The 21,779-nt window shown below is 41.7% G+C and overlaps 1 protein-coding gene across 1 annotated transcript in view; it reads left to right on the forward strand.

The window, feature by feature from the left end:
* The window catches only part of LOC138365061 (fibrinogen-like protein A), a 648,457-nt gene that overhangs the window by 58,225 nt on the left and 568,453 nt on the right, over window positions 1-21,779 (forward strand). Inside the window, exon 3 of the mRNA XM_069325167.1 lies at window positions 20,518-20,639. Coding sequence (XP_069181268.1) covers window positions 20,518-20,639 — 122 coding nt within the window. The remainder of the gene's footprint in view (window positions 1-20,517; window positions 20,640-21,779) is intronic.

The following is a 21,779-nucleotide window of genomic DNA, read 5'->3' on the forward strand; positions in this document are numbered from 1 at the left end:
TATATTAGACGAGGAGGGGAGTAGCCATATATGTTAGGGACAATTTGAAATGTAGTCTCAAAGAGGGAATCAAAACTGAGCCACACACAGAAACTATTTGGATAGAATTAAACGAAAAAGCAAATAATATTATAATAGGAGTTATATATAGGCCACGAAATTTAGACAGAATGGAAGCAAAGCATCTATGGGATGAAATATCTAGAGCATCTAGATCTAACAGTATTTATGTCATGGGTGACTTTAATTTTATTGGAATAAACTGGGTGAACAAAACAGGGAATAGTGAAGCAGAAGATTTTCTAGAATTAATTGACGATTGCTTTCTTACGCAACACATTAAGGAACCAAAGCAGGAAAATAATATTTTAGATTTAGTGTTAACTAACAGGGAAAGACAAATTAATGACATTAGAACACAAAAACTATTTGGATAGAATTAAACGAAAAAGCAAATAATATTAAAATAGGAGTTATATATAGGCCACCAAATTTAGACAGAATGGAAGCAAAGCATCTATGGGATGAAATATCTAGAGCATGTAGATCTAACAGTATTTATGTCATGGGTGACTTTAATTTTAGTGGAATAAACTGGTTGAACAAATCAGGGAATAGTGAAGCAGAAGATTTTCTAGAATTAATTTGCGATTGCTTTCTTACGCAACACATTAAGGAACCAACGCGGGAAAATAATATTTAAGATTTAGTATTAACTAGCAGGGAAACACAAATTAATGACATCGAAATAGGGAGTGAGCTAGGGAACAGTGATCACAAAGAAATCAGATTTAGCATAGAATAGAATAGACCTGTAGGAGAAAATTCTGTTAGAGTGCCAGATTTTCGCAAAGCTGATTTTAATAGCCTAAGAAATTTTTTGGGTCAAATAGATTGGAAAGTCTTGGGTATGGGGTGTGGGCCGGTCTTGGAGCGAGACATGAACCCAGAGATAGGTGATGTAAAAGGGGATTTCGATGTGGATTTAATATATAACTTATTTAAGAATATTCTAAACAAAGCACAGGAACGTAGTATACCATACAAATTGAATAGATCGAATACTAATGACTAATGTCCAACCCGAGCTTGAAACAATCGAGGGACCCCACATCCACCACGTTATGCGGCAATTGGTTCCACAAATCAACAACCCTGTTAGTGAACCAGTATTTACCCAAGTCTGTCCTAAATCTAAACTTATCCAATTTATACCCATTGTTTCGTGTTCTGTCTTGTGTTGATATTTTTAATACCCTATTAATATCCCCCCTGTTATGTCCATTCATCCACTTGTAAACCTCTATCATGTCACCCATAACTCTTCGCCTTTCCAGTGAATGCAACTTAAGCTTTGTTAATCTTTCTTCATATGAAAGATTTCTAATTTGGGGAATTAGCTTAGTCATCCTACGTTGGACACGTTCAAGTGAATTTATATCCATTCTATAATACGGCGACCAAAACTGAACTGCATAATCTAAATGGGGCCTAACCAGAGCAAGATATAGCTTAAGAATCACACCAGGTGTCTTGTTACTAACGCTTCGATTAATAAATCCCAGTGTCCTATTCGCCTTATTACGAACATTCATGCATTGTTCCTTTTGTTTTAAATTCTTACTAATCATAACTCCCAGATCCCTTTCGCAATCCGACTTTGCAATCTCAACACCATCTAGCTCGTATCTTGTAACTCTATCATCATTACCTAGCCTCAGAACTTTACATTTATCAGCATTAAACTGCATTTGCCAATCCTTTGACCATTTCAAAACCCTATCTAGATCAACTTGAAGTGATAGTGAGTCCTCCGAATTAATTTCCCTACTGGTTTTCGTATCATCGGCAAATTTGCAAATATTGCTACTCAAACCTGAATCTAAATAATTTATATATATATTAAAAACAACAGAGGTCCCAGGACAAAGCCCTGAGGTACTCCACTAACAACATTATCCCACTCTGACTTAACCCCATTTATACTAACTCTCTGTTTCCTTTGGAATAGCCATGCCCTAATCCAACTTTATATTGCACCCCCAATACCATGAGCTTCTATTTTTTTAATTAGTCTTTTATGTGGCACTGTATCAAAAGCTTTGCTAAAGTCAAGTTACACAACATCACAATCCTTACCACTATCAACTGCCTCAACTATGCTGGAATAAAAAGTTAGCAAATTTGTTAAACATGAACGGCCATTTGTAAAACCATGTTGCGACTCATTTATTAATTTATGTTTTTCAAGATGGAGACGAATTGTATTTGCAATTATTGATTCAAGTAACTTTCCCACAATGGACGTTAGGCTAATTGGCCGATAGTTTGACGCAAGTGATCTATCTACTTTCTTAAAAATTGGTACCACATTAGCTACCTGGAAACACAAACCGAAACTGTCTCTATTTTCCGCTTGTTACAACTTGTAATAAAGTTGTTACATCTTAGCTTAACGTGTTTATGACGTATTAGAACGTTGTTTCAACTTGCTATATTGGTTGTTATAACTGGTTAGGAAGTGTTAAAACTTGTTCGAACGTTGTACCAAGTCGTAGTTTCGGTGTGTGTTTGGCGGGATACCTACCATGACTCTGGCACTCTGCCTGACTCTATTGATTTATTAAATATGGTAGACAGTGGCTCGGAAAGCTCCTCTTTTCATTTTTTAAGCACCCTGGCAAACACTTCATCCGGCCCTGGGGATTTGTTTGGTTTTAGTTTTTCTAATTGTTTAATTACATCCTCCCTGGTAACTACTAAACTAGTCAGCATGTCCTCATCCCCACCCACATAGACTTGTTTGGCTGAAGGCATATTGTTAAGTTCTTCTTTAGTAAATACAGATGTAAAATATTTGTTAAAAATACTACTCATCTCCTTGTCATTATCCGTTATTTGACCTGTCTCAGATTTTAATGGACCTATCCTTTCCCTAGTCTTAGTTATATATAACTGAAAAAACCCTTTAGGATTTGACTTTGCTTGCTCTGCTATGCAAACTTCATAGTTTCTTTTTGCTTTCCTAATCTCTTTTTTAACATTTCTAACCAGTTGTATGAATTCCTGTTCTAAACTGACTTCCCCATTCTTAATCCTTTTGTACCAAGCTCTCTTTTTACCTATAAGGTTCTTTATATTATTTGTTATCCACTTTGGGTCATTAGTATTCGATCTATTCAATTTGTATGGTATACTACGTTCCTGTGCTTTGTTTAGAATATTCATAAATAAGTTATATATTAAATCCACATCGAAATCCCCTTTTACATCATCTATCTCTGGGTTCATGTCTCGCTCCAAGACCGGCCAACACCCCATACCCAAGACTTTCCAATCTATTTGACCCAAAAAGTTTCTTAGGCTATTAAAATCAGCTTTTCGAAAATCTGGAACTTTAACAGAATTTTCTCCTACAGGTCTATTCCATTCTATGCTAAATCTGATTACATTGTGATCACTGTTCCCTAGCTCACTCCCTATTTCGATGTCATTAATTTGTGTTTCCCTGTTAGTTAACACTAAATCTAAAATATTATTTTCCCGCGTTGGTTCCTTATTGTGTTGGGTAAGAAAGCAATCGTCAATTATTTCTAGAAAATATTCTGCTTCACTATTCCTTGTTTTGTTCACCCAGTTTATTCCACTAAAATTAAAGTCACCCATGACATAAATACTGTTAGATCTAGATGCTCTAGATTGGTATTACTGTTGCAAGTGCATCTATTGTTACTGTTAATTGTGCTCATATTGTAATGTTTCTGGTGCTGCTGTTGTTACTGTGGTTGGTGCTGCTATGGTTACTCTTACTAGTGCTGATGTTGTTACTCTTAGTCGAGGCGGCTGTTATTGCCATTACTGGTGCTACTTTTGTTACTGCTACTGCTGTTTTTACTGTTACTGGTGCTCCTGTTATTACTGTTAATGGTGCTGCTGTTGTTACTGTTACTGCTGTTGATACAGTTGCTGGTGCTGCTATGGTTACTGTTGCTGGTACTGCTGTTGTTAGTGTTACTGGTGCTGCTCTTGTTACTGTTAATGGTGCTCCTGTTATTACTGTTTCTGATATTGTTGTTTTTACTGTTACTGATTCTCCTGTTATTACTGTTGCTGGTGCTGCGTTTGATAATGTTACTGGAGCTCCTGTTATTACTGTTGCTGGTGCTGCTGTTGTTACTGATATTAGTGCTGCTGTTGTTACTCTTCCAGATTCTGTTCCTGTTATTGTTACTTCTGCTGCTGTTGCTACTGTGACTGGTGCTGATGGTGTTAGTGTTGCTGGTGTTGTTTCTGTTACTGGTCCTCCTGTTATTACTGTTGCTGGTGCTGCTGTTATAACTATTGCTGGTGCTGTTTCGTCTGTTGTTACTGGTGCTGTTTCGTCTGTTGTTACTGTTGCTGGTGCTGCTGTTGTTACAGTTATTGGTTGTGCTGTTGTTGCTGTTACTGGAGCTGCTGTTGTTACTGCTACTGGTGCTCATTTCATTACTGTTGCTCGTGCTGTTGTTGTTACTGTTACTGGTGCTGCTGTTGTTACTGTTGCAAGTATTGCTGTTGTTCCTGTTATTTTTGCTGCTGTGTTACTGTTACAGGTGCTGTTGGTGTTGCTGGTGCTGCTGTTTTTACTGTTTCTGATGCTGCTGTTGTTACTCCTGCTTGTGCTGCTGTTGTTACTGATACTGGTGCTGCTGTTGTTACTGTTACTGGTGCTGCTGTTGTTACTGTTATTGTTATTGTTGGTGTTAGTGTTACTAATGCTGCTGTTGTTACTGTTAATGGTTGTGCTGTTGTTACTGTTAATGGTGCTGCTGTTGTTACTGTTACTGGTGCTTCTTTTATTACTGTTGCTCGTGCTGCTGTTGTTACTGTTACTGGTGCTGCTGTTATTACTGTTGCTGCTGTTGTTACTCTTATTGATGCTGCTGTTGTTATTGTTACTGGTGCTGCTGTTGTTGCTGTTATTGGTGGTGCTGTTGTTACAGTTATTGGTTGTACTGTTGTTGCTGTTATTGGTGGTGCCGTTGTTACTGTTACTGGTGCTGCTTTTATTACTGTTGTTGGAGCTGCTTTTATTACTGTTGTTGGTGCTGCTGTTGCTACTCTTACTGGTGCTGCTGTTGTTACTGCATATGGTGCTGCTGTTGTTACTGTTATTGGTGGTGCTGTTGTTCCTGTTACTGGTGCTGCTATTGTTGCTGTTTCTGGTGCTGCTGTTGTTACTGTTACTGGTGCTGCTGTTATTACTGTTACTGGTGCTGCTGTTGTTTCTGTTACTGGTGCTGATGTTATTACCGTTACTGGTGCTGCTGTTTTTACTGTTACTGGTGCTGATTTTATTACTGTCACTGGTGCTGCTGTTGTTACTGTTATTGGTGCGGCTGTTGTTACTGTTATTTGTGGTACTGTTGTTACTGTTACTGGTGCTGCTGGTTGTTACTGTTACTGGGGCTCCTTTTATTACTGTTGCTCGTGCTACTGTTGTTACTGTTACTAGTGCTGCAGTTGTTACTGTTGCAGGTGCTGCTGTTTATACTGTTACTGGTGCTGTTGGTGTTACTGTTGCTGCTATTATTATTTTTGCTGGTGGTGCTGTTGTTACTCTTGCTGGTGCTGCTGTTGTTACTGTTACTGGTGCTGCTGTTGTTACTGTTACTAGTGCTGCTGTTGTTACTAGTTTTACTGGTGCTGCTGTTATTTCTATTGTATGGGCTGCTGTTGTTAGTGTTTCTGGTGATGCTGTTTTTACTCTTGCTGGTGGCTGCTGTTGTTACTGTTACTGGTGCTGCTGTTATTTCTATTGTATGGGCTGCTGTTGTTACTGTTACTGGTGCTGCTGGTTTTTCTGCTGCGGGTGCCATTGGTATTACTGTTGCAGGTGCATCTATTGTTACTGTTAATTGTGCTGATATTGTAATGTTTCTGGTGCTGCAGTTGATAGTGGTAAGGATTGTGATGTTGTGTACCCTTGACTTTAGCAAAGCTTTTGATACAGTGCCACATGAAAGACTAATTAAAAATTTTGACGGGAAATGGGAACTAATTTTGGGGAATTAAGTTAAGTTTTTGGGGAACTAAGTTAATTCTAATGGGACTAATTTTCACGGGAAATGGGAACAAACCCATTATTTGTATTAGTGCAGGGGTAATGATGTTGGACGAGTTAGGAGTGAGGAAGTAATACAGAGATTCAGGACAGTCATTGAATTAGTTAGGAGCAAGGGAGGAATCCCGATCCTATGTGGCATTCTTCCAAGAAAGGGAGTGGGAAATAAATGGATTTCGAGGGCACTTGGTGTCAATTGCCGGCTGGAAAGATATTGCAAATCAAATGCAATATCTTTCATAGACAACTGGGAACACTTCTTTGGAATAAATGAAATGTATGCTCGTGATGGGGTGCATCTATCGAGGGCTGGGGTTGGGTTGTTGCTGTTGCGAACTCGTTGGAACCAGTGGTTAGAGGTGTTTGTTTTGGTTTAAACTGTTAGTAGATAGTGGTATGGGAATTGATTTGGAGGAAGGAGGTAATAAAAGAATGTGTTCGTGAGAGAAAAGAATTGGCAAAATGATCAACCGCTTGTTACAACTTGTAATAAAGTTGTTACATCTTAGCTTAACGTGTTTATGACGTATTAGAACGTTGTTTCAACTTGCTATATTGGTTGTTATAACTGGTTAGGAAGTGTTAAAACTTGTTCGAACGTTGTACCAAGTCGTAGTTTCGGTGTGTGTTTGGCGGGATACCTACCATGACTCTGGCACTCTGCCTGACTCTATTGATTTATTAAATATGGTAGACAGTGGCTCGGAAAGCTCCTCTTTTCATTTTTTAAGCACCCTGGCAAACACTTCATCCGGCCCTGGGGATTTGTTTGGTTTTAGTTTTTCTAATTGTTTAATTACATCCTCCCTGGTAACTACTAAACTAGTCAGCATGTCCTCATCCCCACCCACATAGACTTGTTTGGCTGAAGGCATATTGTTAAGTTCTTCTTTAGTAAATACAGATGTAAAATATTTGTTAAAAATACTACTCATCTCCTTGTCATTATCCGTTATTTGACCTGTCTCAGATTTTAATGGACCTATCCTTTCCCTAGTCTTAGTTATATATAACTGAAAAAACCCTTTAGGATTTGACTTTGCTTGCTCTGCTATGCAAACTTCATAGTTTCTTTTTGCTTTCCTAATCTCTTTTTTAACATTTCTAACCAGTTGTATGAATTCCTGTTCTAAACTGACTTCCCCATTCTTAATCCTTTTGTACCAAGCTCTCTTTTTACCTATAAGGTTCTTTATATTATTTGTTATCCACTTTGGGTCATTAGTATTCGATCTATTCAATTTGTATGGTATACTACGTTCCTGTGCTTTGTTTAGAATATTCATAAATAAGTTATATATTAAATCCACATCGAAATCCCCTTTTACATCATCTATCTCTGGGTTCATGTCTCGCTCCAAGACCGGCCAACACCCCATACCCAAGACTTTCCAATCTATTTGACCCAAAAAGTTTCTTAGGCTATTAAAATCAGCTTTTCGAAAATCTGGAACTTTAACAGAATTTTCTCCTACAGGTCTATTCCATTCTATGCTAAATCTGATTACATTGTGATCACTGTTCCCTAGCTCACTCCCTATTTCGATGTCATTAATTTGTGTTTCCCTGTTAGTTAACACTAAATCTAAAATATTATTTTCCCGCGTTGGTTCCTTATTGTGTTGGGTAAGAAAGCAATCGTCAATTATTTCTAGAAAATATTCTGCTTCACTATTCCCTGTTTTGTTCACCCAGTTTATTCCACTAAAATTAAAGTCACCCATGACATAAATACTGTTAGATCTAGATGCTCTAGATTGGTATTACTGTTGCAAGTGCATCTATTGTTACTGTTAATTGTGCTCATATTGTAATGTTTCTGGTGCTGCTGTTGTTACTGTGGTTGGTGCTGCTATGGTTACTCTTACTAGTGCTGATGTTGTTACTCTTAGTCGAGGCGGCTGTTATTGCCATTACTGGTGCTACTTTTGTTACTGCTACTGCTGTTTTTACTGTTACTGGTGCTCCTGTTATTACTGTTAATGGTGCTGCTGTTGTTACTGTTACTGCTGTTGATACAGTTGCTGGTGCTGCTATGGTTACTGTTGCTGGTACTGCTGTTGTTAGTGTTACTGGTGCTGCTCTTGTTACTGTTAATGGTGCTCCTGTTATTACTGTTTCTGATATTGTTGTTTTTACTGTTACTGATTCTCCTGTTATTACTGTTGCTGGTGCTGCGTTTGATAATGTTACTGGAGCTCCTGTTATTACTGTTGCTGGTGCTGCTGTTGTTACTGATATTAGTGCTGCTGTTGTTACTCTTCCAGATTCTGTTCTTGTTATTGTTACTTCTGCTGCTGTTGCTACTGTGACTGGTGCTGATGGTGTTAGTGTTGCTGGTGTTGTTTCTGTTACTGGTCCTCCTGTTATTACTGTTGCTGGTGCTGCTGTTATAACTATTGCTGGTGCTGTTTCGTCTGTTGTTACTGGTGCTGTTTCGCCTGTTGTTACTGTTGCTGGTGCTGCTGTTGTTACAGTTATTGGTTGTGCTGTTGTTGCTGTTACTGGAGCTGCTGTTGTTACTGCTACTGGTGCTCATTTCATTACTGTTGCTCGTGCTATTGTTGTTACTGTTACTGGTGCTGCTGTTGTTACTGTTGCAAGTATTGCTGTTGTTCCTGTTATTTTTGCTGCTGTGTTACTGTTACAGGTGCTGTTGGTGTTGCTGGTGCTGCTGTTTTTACTGTTTCTGATGCTGCTGTTGTTACTCCTGCTTGTGCTGCTGTTGTTACTGATACTGGTGCTGCTGTTGTTACTGTTACTGGTGCTGCTGTTGTTACTGTTATTGTTATTGTTGGTGTTAGTGTTACTAATGCTGCTGTTGTTACTGTTAATGGTTGTGCTGTTGTTACTGTTAATGGTGCTGCTGTTGTTACTGTTACTGGGGCTTCTTTTATTACTGTTGCTCGTGCTGCTGTTGTTACTGTTACTGGTGCTGCTGTTATTACTGTTGCTGCTGTTGTTACTCTTATTGATGCTGCTGTTGTTATTGTTACTGGTGCTGCTGTTGTTGCTGTTATTGGTGGTGCTGTTGTTACAGTTATTGGTTGTACTGTTGTTGCTGTTATTGGTGGTGCTGTTGTTACTGTTACTGGTGCTGCTTTTATTACTGTTGTTGGAGCTGCTTTTATTACTGTTGTTGGTGCTGCTGTTGCTACTCTTACTGGTGCTGCTGTTGTTACTGCATATGGTGCTGCTGTTGTTACTGTTATTGGTGGTGCTGTTGTTCCTGTTACTGGTGCTGCTATTGTTGCTGTTTCTGGTGCTGCTGTTGTTACTGTTACTGGTGCTGCTGTTATTACTGTTACTGGTGCTGCTGTTGTTACTGTTACTGGTGCTGATGTTATTACCGTTACTGGTGCTGCTGTTTTTACTGTTACTGGTGCTGATTTTATTACTGTCACTGGTGCTGCTGTTGTTACTGTTATTGGTGCGGCTGTTGTTACTGTTATTTGTGGTACTGTTGTTACTGTTACTGGTGCTGCTGGTTGTTACTGTTACTGGGGCTCCTTTTATTACTGTTGCTCGTGCTACTGTTGTTACTGTTACTAGTGCTGCAGTTGTTACTGTTGCAGGTGCTGCTGTTTATACTGTTACTGGTGCTGTTGGTGTTACTGTTGCTGCTATTATTATTTTTGCTGGTGGTGCTGTTGTTACTCTTGCTGGTGCTGCTGTTGTTACTGTTACTGGTGCTGCTGTTGTTACTGTTACTAGTGCTGCTGTTGTTACTAGTTTTACTGGTGCTGCTGTTATTTCTATTGTATGGGCTGCTGTTGTTAGTGTTTCTGGTGATGCTGTTTTTACTCTTGCTGGTGGCTGCTGTTGTTACTGTTACTGGTGCTGCTGTTATTTCTATTGTATGGGCTGCTGTTGTTACTGTTACTGGTGCTGCTGGTTTTTCTGCTGCGGGTGCCATTGGTATTACTGTTGCAGGTGCATCTATTGTTACTGTTAATTGTGCTGATATTGTAATGTTTCTGGTGCTGCTGTTGTTACTGTGGTTGGTGCTGCTATGGTTACTGTTACTAGTGCTGATGTTGTTACTCTTAATCGAGGCGGCTGTTGTTGCCGTTATAGGTGCTACTTTTGTTACTGTTACTGATGCTGTTGTTACTGTTACTGGTGCTCCTGTTATTACTGTTAATGGTGCTGCTGTTGTTACTGTTACTGCTGTTGATACAGTTGCTGGTGCTGCTTTGGTTACTGTTGCTGGTACTGCTGTTGTTACTGTTAACGGTGTTGCTGCTGTTGTTACTGTTAAAGGTGCTGCTGTTGTTTTTATTACATGTGCTACAGTTGATACTGTTGCTGGGGCTCCTCTTATTACTGTTCCTGGTGCAGTTGTTTTTACTGTTACTGGTGCTGCTTCTGTTACTGCTACTTTTGCTGCTGTTGTTACTATTACTGGTGTTGTTGCTGTTACTATTGCTGGTGCTGCTTTTATTACTGTTTCTGGTGCTGGCGTTGTTGATGATACTGGTGCTGCTGTTGTTACTGTTATTGGTGCTGCTTTTGTTACTGTTACTTTTTCTGATGTTGTTACTGTGACTGGTGCTGTTGGTTTTACTGTTGCTGGTGCTGCTGTTTTTGCTGTCTATGGTGCTGCTGTTTTTACTGTTACAGGTACTCCTTTTATTGCTGTTGCTCGTGCTGCTGTTGTTACTGTTACTGGGGCTGCTGTTTTTACTGTTACCGGTGGTGATATTATTACTGTTATTGGTGCTGATATTATTATTGTTACTGGTACTGCTGTTGTTACTGTTTCTGTTGCTGCTCTTGTTACTGTTAATGGGGCTGCTGTTGTTACTGTTACTGGTGCTGCTCTTGTTACTGTTAATGGTGCTTCTTTTATTACTGTTTCTGATATTGTTGTTGTTACTGTTACTGATGCTCCTGTTATTACTGTTGCTGGTGCTGCGTTTGATACTGTTACTGGAGCTCCTGTTATTACTGTTGCTGGTGCTGCTGTTATTACTGGTACTGGTGCGGCTGTTGTTACTGTTCCAGGTGCTGCTCTTGTTACTGTTACTTTTGCTGCTGTTGCTACTGTGACTGGTGCTGATGGTGTTAGTGTTGCTCGTGTTGTTTCTGTTACTGGTCCTACTGTTATTACTGTTCCTGGTGCTGCTGTTATAACTGTTGCTGGTGCTGTTTCGTCTGTTGTTACTGTTGCTGGTGCTGCTGTTGTTACTGTTATTGGTTGTGCTGTTGTTACTGTTACTGGAGCTGCTGTTGTTACTGCTACTGGTGCTCATTTCATTACTGTTGCTCGTGCTCTTGTTGTTACTGTTACTAGTGCTGCTGTTGTTACTGTTGCAAGTGTTGCTGTTGTTCCTGTTTTTTGTTGCTGTGTTACTGTTACAAGTGCTGTTGGTGTTACTGTTGCTGGTGCTGCTGTTTTTACTGTTTCTGATGCTGCTGTTGTTACTCCTACTTGTGCTACTGCTGTTGTTACTGTTACTGATGCTGCTGTTGTTACTGTTATTATTTGGGCTGGTGTTAGTGTTACAAGTGCTGCTGTTGTTACTGTTACTGGTGCTGCTGTTGTTACTGTTATTGTTTGTGCTGGTGTTAGTGTTACTAGTGCTGCTGTTGTTACTGTTATTGGTTGTGCTGTTGTTACTGTTAATGGTGCTGCTGTTGTTACTGTTACTGGTGCTTCTTTTATTACTGTTGCTCGCGCTGCTGTTGTTACTGTTACTGGTGCTGCTGTTATTATTGTTGCTGCTGTTGTTACTCCTATTGGTGCTGCTGTTGTTACTGTTACTGGTGCTGCTGTTGTTGCTGTTATTGGTGGTGCTGTTGTTACTGTTATTGGTTGTACTGTTGTTGCTGTTATTGGTGGTGCTGTTGTTACTGTTACTGGTGCTGCTTTTATTACTGTTGTTGGTGCTGCGTTTGTTACTCTTACTGGTGCTGCTGTTGTTACTGTATATGGTGCTGCTGTTGTTACTGTTTTTGGTGGTGCTGTTGTTCCTGTTACTGGTGCTACTATTGTTACTGTTTCTGGTGCTGCTGTTGTTACTGTTATTGGTTGTGCTGTTGTTACTGTTACTGGAGCTGCTGTTGTTACTGCTACTGGTGCTCATTTCATTACTGTTGCTCGTGCTCTTGTTGTTACTGTTACTAGTGCTGCTGTTGTTACTGTTGCAAGTGTTTCTGTTGTTCCTGTTATTTTTGTTGCTGTGTTACTGTTACAGGTGCTGCTGGTGTTACTGTGGCTGGTGCTGCTGTTTTTACTGTTTCTGATGCTGCTGTTGTTACTCCTACTTGTGCTGCTGCTGTTGTTACTGTTACTGGTGCTGCTGTTGTTACTGTTATTGTTTGTGCTGGTGTTAGTGTTACTAGTGCTGCTGTTGTTACTGTTAATGGTGCTGCTGTTGTTACTGTTACTGGTGCTTCTTTTATTACTGTTGCTCGCGCTGCTGTTGTTACTGTTACTGGTGCTGCTGTTATTACTGTTGCTGCTGTTCTTACTCCTATTGGTGCTGCTGTTGTTACTGTTACTGGTGCTGCTGTTGTTGCTGTTATTGGTGGTGCTGTTGTTACTGTTATTGGTTGTACTGTTGTTGCTGTTATTGGTGGTGCTGTTGTTACTGTTACTGGTGCTGCTTTTATTACTGTTGTTGGTGCTGCTGTTGTTACTCTTACTGGTGCTGCTGTTGTTACTGTTTTTGGTGGTGCTGTTGTTCCTGTTACTGGTGCTGCTATTGTTGCTGTTTCTGGTGCTGCTGTTGTTACTGTTACTGCTGCTGTTGTTACTGTTACTGGTGCTCCTGTTATTTATGTTAATGGTGCTGCTGTTGTTACTGTTACTGCTGTTGATACAGTTGCTGGTGCTGCTATGGTTACTGTTGCTGGTACTGCTGTTGTTACTGTTAACGGTGTTGCTGCTGTTGTTACTGTTAAAGGTGCTGCTGTTGTTTTTATTACATGTGCTACAGTTGATACTGTTGCTGGGGCTCCTCTTATTACTGTTCCTGGTGCAGTTGTTTTTACTGTTACTGGTGCTGCTTCTGTTACTGCTACTTTTGCTGCTGTTGTTACTATTACTGGTGTTGTTGCTGTTACTATTGCTGGTGCTGCTTTTATTACTGTTTCTGGTGCCTGGCGTTGTTAATGATACTGGTGCTGCTGTTGTTACTGTTATTGGTGCTGCTTTTGTTACTGTTACTTTTTCTGATGTTGTTACTGTGACTGGTGCTGTTGGTTTTACTGTTGCTGGTGCTGCTGTTTTTGCTGTCTATGGTGCTGCTGTTTTTACTGTTACTGGTACTCCTTTTATTGTTGTTGCTCGTGCTGCTGTTGTTACTGTTACTGGGGCTGCTGTTTTTACTGTTACCGGTGGTGATATTATTACTGTTACTGGTGCTGATATTATTATTGTTACTGGTGCTGCTGTTGTTACTGTTTCTGTTGCTGCTCTTGTTACTGTTAATGGGGCTGCTGTTGTTACTGTTACTGGTGCTGCTCTTGTTACTGTTAATGGTGCTCCTGTTATTACTGTTTCTGATATTGTTGTTGTTACTGTTACTGATGCTCCTGTTATTACTGTTGCTGGTGCTGCGTTTGATACTGTTACTGGAGCTCCTGTTATTACTGTTGCTGGTGCTGCTGTTGTTACTGGTACTGGTGCGGCTGTTGTTACTGTTCCAGGTGCTGCTCTTGTTACTGTTACTTTTGCTGCTGTTGCTACTGTGACTGGTGCTGATGGTGTTAGTGTTGCTCGTGTTGTTTCTGTTACTGGTCCTCCTGTTATTACTGTTCCTGGTGCTGCTGTTATAACTGTTGCTGGTGCTGTTTCGTCTGTTGTTACTGATGCTGGTGCTGCTGTTGTTACTGTTATTGGTTGTGCTGTTGTTACTGTTACTGGAGCTGCTGTTGTTACTGCTACTGGTGCTCATTTCATTACTGTTGCTCGTGCTCTTGTTGTTACTGTTACTAGTGCTGCTGTTGTTACTGTTGCAAGTGTTGCTGTTGTTCCTGGTTTTTTTGTTGCTGTGTTACTGTTACAGGTGCTGTTGGTGTTACTGTTGCTGGTGCTGCTGTTTTTACTGTTTCTGATGCTGCTGTTGTTACTCATACTTGTGCTACTGCTGTTGTTACTGTTACTGGTGCTGCTGTTGTTACTGTTATTATTTGGGCTGGTGTTAGTGTTACAAGTGCTGCTGTTGTTACTGTTACTGGTGCTGCTGTTGTTACTGTTATTGTTTGTGCTGGTGTTAGTGTTACAAGTGCTGCTGTTGTTACTGTTATTGGTTGTGCTGTTGTTACTGTTAATGGTGCTGCTGTTGTTACTGTTACTGGTGCTGCTGTTATTACTGTTGCTGCTGTTGTTACTCCTATTGGTGCTGCTGTTGTTACTGTTACTGGTGCTGCTGTTGTTGCTGTTATTGGTGGTGCTGTTGTTACTGTTATTGGTTGTACTGTTGTTGCTGTTATTGGTGGTGCTGTTGTTACTGTTACTGGTGCTGCTTTTATTACTGTTGTTGGTGCTGCGTTTGTTACTCTTACTGGTGCTGCTGTTGTTACTGTATATGGTGCTGCTGTTGTTACTGTTTTTGGTGGTGCTGTTGTTCCTGTTACTGGTGCTACTATTGTTGCTGTTTCTGGTGCTCCTGTTGTTACTGTTATTGGTTGTGCTGTTGTTACTGTTACTGGAGCTGCTGTTGTTACTGCTACTGGTGCTCATTTCATTACTGTTGCTCGTGCTCTTGTTGTTACTGTTACAAGTGCTGCTGTTGTTACTGTTGCAAGTGTTGCTGTTGTTCCTGTTATTTTTGTTGCTGTGTTACTGATACAGGTGCTGTTGGTGTTACTGTTGCTGGTGCTGCTGTTTTTACTGTTTCTGATGCTGCTGTTGTTACTCCTACTGGGCTGCTGCTGTTGTTACTGTTACTGGTGCTGCTGTTGTTACTGTTATTGTTTGTGCTGGTGTTAGTGTTACTAGTGCTGCTGTTGTTACTGTTAATGGTGCTGCTGTTGTTACTGTTACTGGTGCTTCTTTTATTACTGTTGCTCGCGCTGCTGTTGTTTCTGTTACTGGTGCTGCTGTTATTACTGTTGCTGCTGTTGTTACTCCTATTGGTGCTGCTGTTGTTACTGTTACTGGTGCTGCTGCTGTTGTTGCTGTTATTGGTGGTGCTGTTGTTACTGTTATTGGTTGTACTGTTGTTGCTGTTATTGGTGGTGCTGTTGTTACTGTTACTGGTGCTGCTTTTATTACTGTTGTTGGTGCTGCTGTTGTTACTCTTACTGGTGCTGCTGTTGTTACTGTTTTTGGTGGTGCTGTTGTTCCTGTTACTGGTGCTGATATTGTTGCTGTTTCTGGTGCTGGTGTTGTTACTGTTACTGGTGTTGCTGTTATTACTGTTACTGGTGCTGATGTTATTACTGTTACTGGTGCTGATGTTTTTCCTGTTACTGGTGCTGCTGTTATTACTGTTACTGGTGCTGCTGTTGTTACTGTTACTGGTGCGGCTGTGGTTACTGTTATTGGTGGTACTGTTGTTACTGTTACTGGTGCTGCTGGTTGTTACTGTTACTGGGGCTCCTTTTATTACTGTTGCTCGTGCTACTGTTGTTACTGTTACTAGTGCTGCAGTTGTTACTGTTGCAGGTGCTGCTGTTTATATTGTTACTGGTGCTGTTGGTGTTACTGGTGCTGCTGTTGTTACTCTTGCTGGTGCTGCTGTTGTTACTAGTTTTACTGGTGCTGCTGTTATTTCTATTGTATGGGCTGCTGTTGTTAGTGTTTCTAGTGATGCTGTTTTTACTCTTGCTGGTGGCTGCTGTTGTTACTGTTACTGGTGCTGCTGGTTTTTCTGCTGCGGGTGCCATTGGTATTACTGTTGCAGGTGCATCTATTGTTACTGTTAATTGTGCTGATATTGTACTGTTTCTGGTGCTGCTGTTGTTACTGTGGTTGGTACTGCTATGGTTACTGTTACTAGTGCTGATGTTACTCTTAATCGAGGCGGCTGTTATTGCCGTTATAGGTGCTACTTTTGTTACTGTTACTGCTGCTGTTGTTGTTACTGTTACTGGTGCTCCTGTTATTACTGTTAATGGTGCTGCTATTGTTACTGTTACTGCTGTTGATACAGTTGCTGATGCTGCTATGGTTACTGTTGCTGGTACTGCTGTTGTTACTGTTAATGGTGCTGCTGCTGTTGTTACTGTTAATAGTGCTGCTGTTGTTTTTATTACATGTGCTGCAGTTGATACTGTTGCTGGGGCTCCTCTTATTACTGTTCCTGGTGCAGTTGGTTTTACTGTTACTGGTGCTGCTTCTGTTACTGCTACTTTTGCTGCTGTTGTTACTATTACTGGTGTTGTTGTTGTTACTATTGCTGGTGCTGCTTTTATTACTGTTTCTGGTGCTAGCGTTGTTAATGATACTGGTGCTGCTGTTGTTACTGTTACTGGTGCTGCTTTGTTACTGTTACTTTTTCTGATGTTGTTACTGTGACTGGTGCTGTTGGTTTTACTGTTGCTGGTGCTGCTGTTTTTAGTGTCTATGGTGCTGCTGTTTTTACTGTTACTGGTACTCCTTTTATTGCTGTTGCTCGTGCTGCTGTTGTTACTGTTACTGGGGCTGCTGTTTTTACTGTTACTGGTGCTGATATTATTACTGTTACTGGTGCTGATATTATTACTGTTACTGGTGCTGATATTATTATTGTCACTGATGCTGCTGTTGTTACTGTTTCTGTTGCTGCTCTTGCTACTGTTAATGGGGCTGCTGTTGTTATTGTTACTGGTGCTGCTCCTGTTACTGTTAATGGTGCTCCTGTTATTACTGTTTCTGATATTGTTGTTGTTATTGTTACTGATGCTCCTGTTATTACTGTTGCTGGTGCTGCGTTTGATACTGTTACTGGAGCTCCTGTTATTACTGTTGCTGGTGCTGCTGTTGTTACTGATACTGGTGCTGCTGTTGTTACTGTTGCAGGTGCTGCTGTTGTTACTGTTACTTTTGCTGCTGTTTGTACTGTGACTAGTGCTGATGGTGTTAGTGTTGCTGGTATTGTTTCTGTTACTGGTCATCCTTTTATTTCTGTTGCAGGTGCTGCTGTTGTTACTGTTACTTTTGCTGCTGTTGCTACTGTGATTGGTGCTGTTGGTGTTAGTGTCGCTGGTGTTGTTTCTGTTGCTGGTCCTCCTGTTATTACTGTTGCTGGAGCTGCTGTTATAACTGTTGCTGGTGCTGCTATTACTGTTGCTGTTTCGTCTGTTGTTACTGTTGCTGGTGCTGTTGATGTTATTGTTGCTTGCGCTGCTTTTGTTACTGTTTCTGGTGCTGCTGTTGTTACTGTTACAGTTGCTGCTGTTGTTACTGTTACTGGTGCTGCTGTTGTTACTGTTATTGGTGGTGCTGTTGGTACTGTTGTTGGTGCTCGTGTTATTACTGTTGCTGGTGCTGCTGTTGTTACTGTTGCTGGTGCTGCTGCTGTTGTTACTGTTACTGGTGCTGCTGTTGTTACTGTTACTGGTGCTGCTGTTGTTACTGTTACTGCTGTTGTTTCTTTTGCTGGTGCTTTTGATGTTACCGTTACTGTTGCTGCTGTTGTTACTGTTACTGGTGCTTCTGTTGTTACTGTTACTAGTGCTACTGTTGTTACTGTTGCTAGTGCTGCTGTTGTTATTGTTAATTGTGCTGCTGTTGTTACTGTTAATAGTGCTGCTGTAGTTACTGGTAATTGTGCTTTTGTTATGCTGTTGCTGGTGCTGCTGTTGTTACTGTTGTTGGTGCTCTTGTTATTACTGATACTGGTGCCGCATTTTTACTGTTAGTTGTGCTGCTGTATTACTGTTGCTTATACCACTGTTTTTACTGTTAATAGTGCTGCTGTTATACTGTTCCTAGTGACCTGGACAAACTGGTGGAATGGTCTATAAAATGTCCACTAAAGTTTAATTCAGGAAAGCGTAAAGTAATGAAATTAGGTAAAGGGAGCAGAAGGCTGAATACAAGGTACCATCTGGGAGGCGAAATCATACAAGAGTCAAGTAGAGAGAAAGATCTGGGGGTTGATGTCACACCGAACCTGTCCCCAGAGGCCCCACATCAAAAGGATATCATCAGTGGCACATGGTAGACTGGCCAACATAAGAACTGCCTTTAGAAACTTGTGTAAGCAATCATTCAGGACCCTGTGTACCCCTTATGTCAGACCAATCCTGGAATATGAAGCTGCTGCCTGGAATCCATGCCTAGTTAAACACCAGACAAAGTAAGGAAAGTTTCAAAGGTATGCCACCAGACTAGACCCGGAACTGAGTGGTATGAGCTACGAGAAAGGCTATACGGGAGATAAACCTCACGTCCCTAGAAGACAGAAGAGCAAGAGGAGACATGATAACCACTTATAAAATTATAATGAGAATTGAAAGGGTGGACAAAGACCAACTATTTAACACTGGTGGAACACGAAGAAGGGGACACAGGTGGAAACTTAGTACCCAAATGAGCCACAGAGACATTAAAAAGATATTTTAAGTGTCAGAGTTGTTAATAGACGGAGTGTATTAAGCAGTGACGTGGTGTAGGCTAACTCTACACACAGTTTCAAATGTAGATATGATAGAGCCCAGTAGGCTCCAAAATCTGTACACCAATTGATTGACAGTCGAGAGGCGGGACCTAAGACCCAAAACTTTGGGTCTGTGGTCCCGCCTCAATCGTGCCTCACAGAATTAATAGAATTCTATGACCAGGCAACAAAAATTAGCCAGGAAAGAGAAGAGTGGATAAGCTGCATTTTCCTAGACTGTCAGAAAGCTTTTGACACAGTACCCCATAAAAGGCGGTTAAAAAAGTTGGAGCAACAGGTAGGAGTAAAAGAGAAGGTGCTCCATCGGATAAGGGAGTACTTAGGCCACAGGAAACCGCGAGTAGCGGTGAGGGGGAAGACATCAGAGTGGCGAGATGTCACCAGCGGAGTCCCACAGGGCTCAGTAATTGTACCCATCCTGTTTCTAATGTATGTAAACGATCTTCCGGAGGGCATAGACTTATTCCTCTTAATGCTTGCTGATGATGCAAAAATTATGAGAAGAATCTTAGACAGATGAAGATAGACAGAGACTACAGGATGATCTGGACAAACTGGAGGAATGGTCTAGAAAATGGTTGCTAACGTTCAACTCAGGAAAGTGTAAAGTAATGAAATTAGGCGAAGGGAGCAAAAGGCTGAACACAAGGTAACATCTGGGAGGTGAAATCCTGCAAGAGTCAAATAGAAAGAAAGATCTCGGGGTTTATATCACACTAAACCTGTCCCCAGAGGCCCACATCGAAAGGATATCAGCGGCATATGCTAGGTTGGCCAACATAAGAACTACCTTTAGAAACTTGTGTTAGGAATCGTTCAGGACCCGGTATACCACTTATGTCAGAATAATCTTGGAAAATGCAGCTCCAGCCTGGAGTCCATACTTAGCTAAACACAAGACAAAGTCAGAGAAGATTCAGCGGTATGCCACCAGGCTCGTCCTGGAACTGAGAGGAATGAGCTACGAGTAAAGGCTAAAGGAGCTGAACCTCACGTCCCTGGAAAACAGAAGAGTAAGGGGAGACATGATAACCACCTACAAAATTCTCAGGAGAATTGACAGGGTGGACAAAGACAAACTCTTCAGCACGGGTGGGACACGAACAAGGGGACACAGGTGGAAACTTAGTACCCAGATGAGCCACAGAGACGTCAGAAACAATTTTTTCAGCGTCAGAGTAGTTAATAAATGGAATGCACTAGGAAGAGATGTGGTGGAGGCTGACACCATACACAGTTTCAAATATAGGTATGATAGAGCCCTGTAGGCTCAGGAATCTGTACACCAGTTGATTGATGGTTGAGAGGCGGGACCAAAGAGACAAAGCCGAGCCCCCGCAAGCACAACTAGGTGAGTACTGCCACCCACACCACCACCACCCACAGTATCCTCCATCACCACCACCCACACCACCTTCCACCCACACTACCCCTCCACCCATACCCTCACCACCCCTCCACCATCACCACCACCACCCACACTACCCCTCCACCCATACCATCACCACCCACACCACACCACACCTCCACCACCACCACCCACACCACCCCTCCACCACCATCACCCACACTACCCACACTACCCCTCCACCCATACCACCACCACTCACACCACCCCTCCACCACCACCACCACCACCACCACCACCACCACTAACACCACACCTCCACAATCACCACCACCCACACCTCCCCTCCACCACCACCACCCACACCACCCCTCTCATCTCCTACCATGGACCAGGTACCTGCACCTCTATGTACTGCCTGGTACCTCTCACCATCTCCTACCATGGACCAAGTACCTGCACCTCTATGTGCTGCCTGGTACCTCTCACCATCTCCTACCATACACCAGGTACCAGCTGCTGGTGGACGGGTACCAGGAAGAGAGTACCATGGGGGACGTCCTTGTACGGCACTACAACTTCAGTGGAATGAAGTTCTCCACCATGGACAGAGACAATGATCGCTGGTCAGGTAAGTTTGGTCTTAACAGATGACGTCTTGGGTCTAGGATATTGTCTTTATTGTCCAGCATTAACAATATGTTCATGTAGGAAATATTGTATACTTTCCCCTTTATGAGACCATTCTTGTAATATAATAAAGTTAATGTTATCACTTGATGATTATATCAGTGCACGACGGGGATAATAACCTTAACAAACACCTGAACCAGGAAGACCATTGTTTGTTCATCCTGGGTTGTGTGTGTGTGTGTGTGTGTGTGTGTGTGTGTGTGTGTGTGTGTGTGTGTGTGTGTGTGTGTCTGTGTGTCTGTGTGTCTGTGTGTGTATTCACCTAGTTGTACTCACCTATTTGTGCTTGCGGGGGTTGAGCTCTGGCTCTTTGGTCTCGCCTCTCAACTGTCAATCAACTGGTGTGTGTGTGTGTGTACTCACCTATTTGTGCTTGCGGGGGTTGAGCTTTGGCTCTTTGGTCCCGCCTCTCAACTGTCAATCAACTGGTGTACAGATTCCTGAGCCTACTGGGATCTATCATATCTACATTTAAAACTGTGTATGGAGTCAGCCTCCACCACATCACTGCCTAATGCATTCCATCCGTTAACTACTCTGACACTAAAAAAGTTCCTTCTAACGTCTCTGTGGCTCATGTGGGTACTCAGTTTCCACCTGTGTCGCCTTGTTTACCCGGTCGATAGTTTATCCTTGTTTACCCGGTCGATTCCCCTGAGGATTTTGTAGGTTGTGATCATGTCTCCCCTTACTCTTCTGTCTTCCAGTGTCGTAAGGTGCATTTCCCGCAGCCTTTCCTCATAACTCATGCCTCTTAATTCTGGGGCTAGTCTAGTGGCATACCTTTGGACTTTTTCCAGCTTCGTCTTGTGCTTGATAAGGTACGGGCTCCATGCTGGGGCCGCATACACAAGGATTGGTCTTACATATGTGGTGTACAAGATTCTGAATGATTCCTTACACAGGTTCCTGAACGCTGTTCTGATGTTAGCCAGCCTCGCATATGCCGCAGACGTTATTCATTTTATGTGAGCTTCAGGAGAAAGGTTTGGTGTGATATCAATTCCTAGATCTATCTCTCTTTCCGTTTCATTAAGTACTTCATCTCCTATTCTGTATCCTGTGTCTGGCCTCCTGT

The sequence above is a fragment of the Procambarus clarkii genome, chromosome 15, assembly GCF_040958095.1.
Source record: "Procambarus clarkii isolate CNS0578487 chromosome 15, FALCON_Pclarkii_2.0, whole genome shotgun sequence".
NCBI classification, from domain to species: Eukaryota; Metazoa; Arthropoda; class Malacostraca; order Decapoda; family Cambaridae; genus Procambarus; species Procambarus clarkii.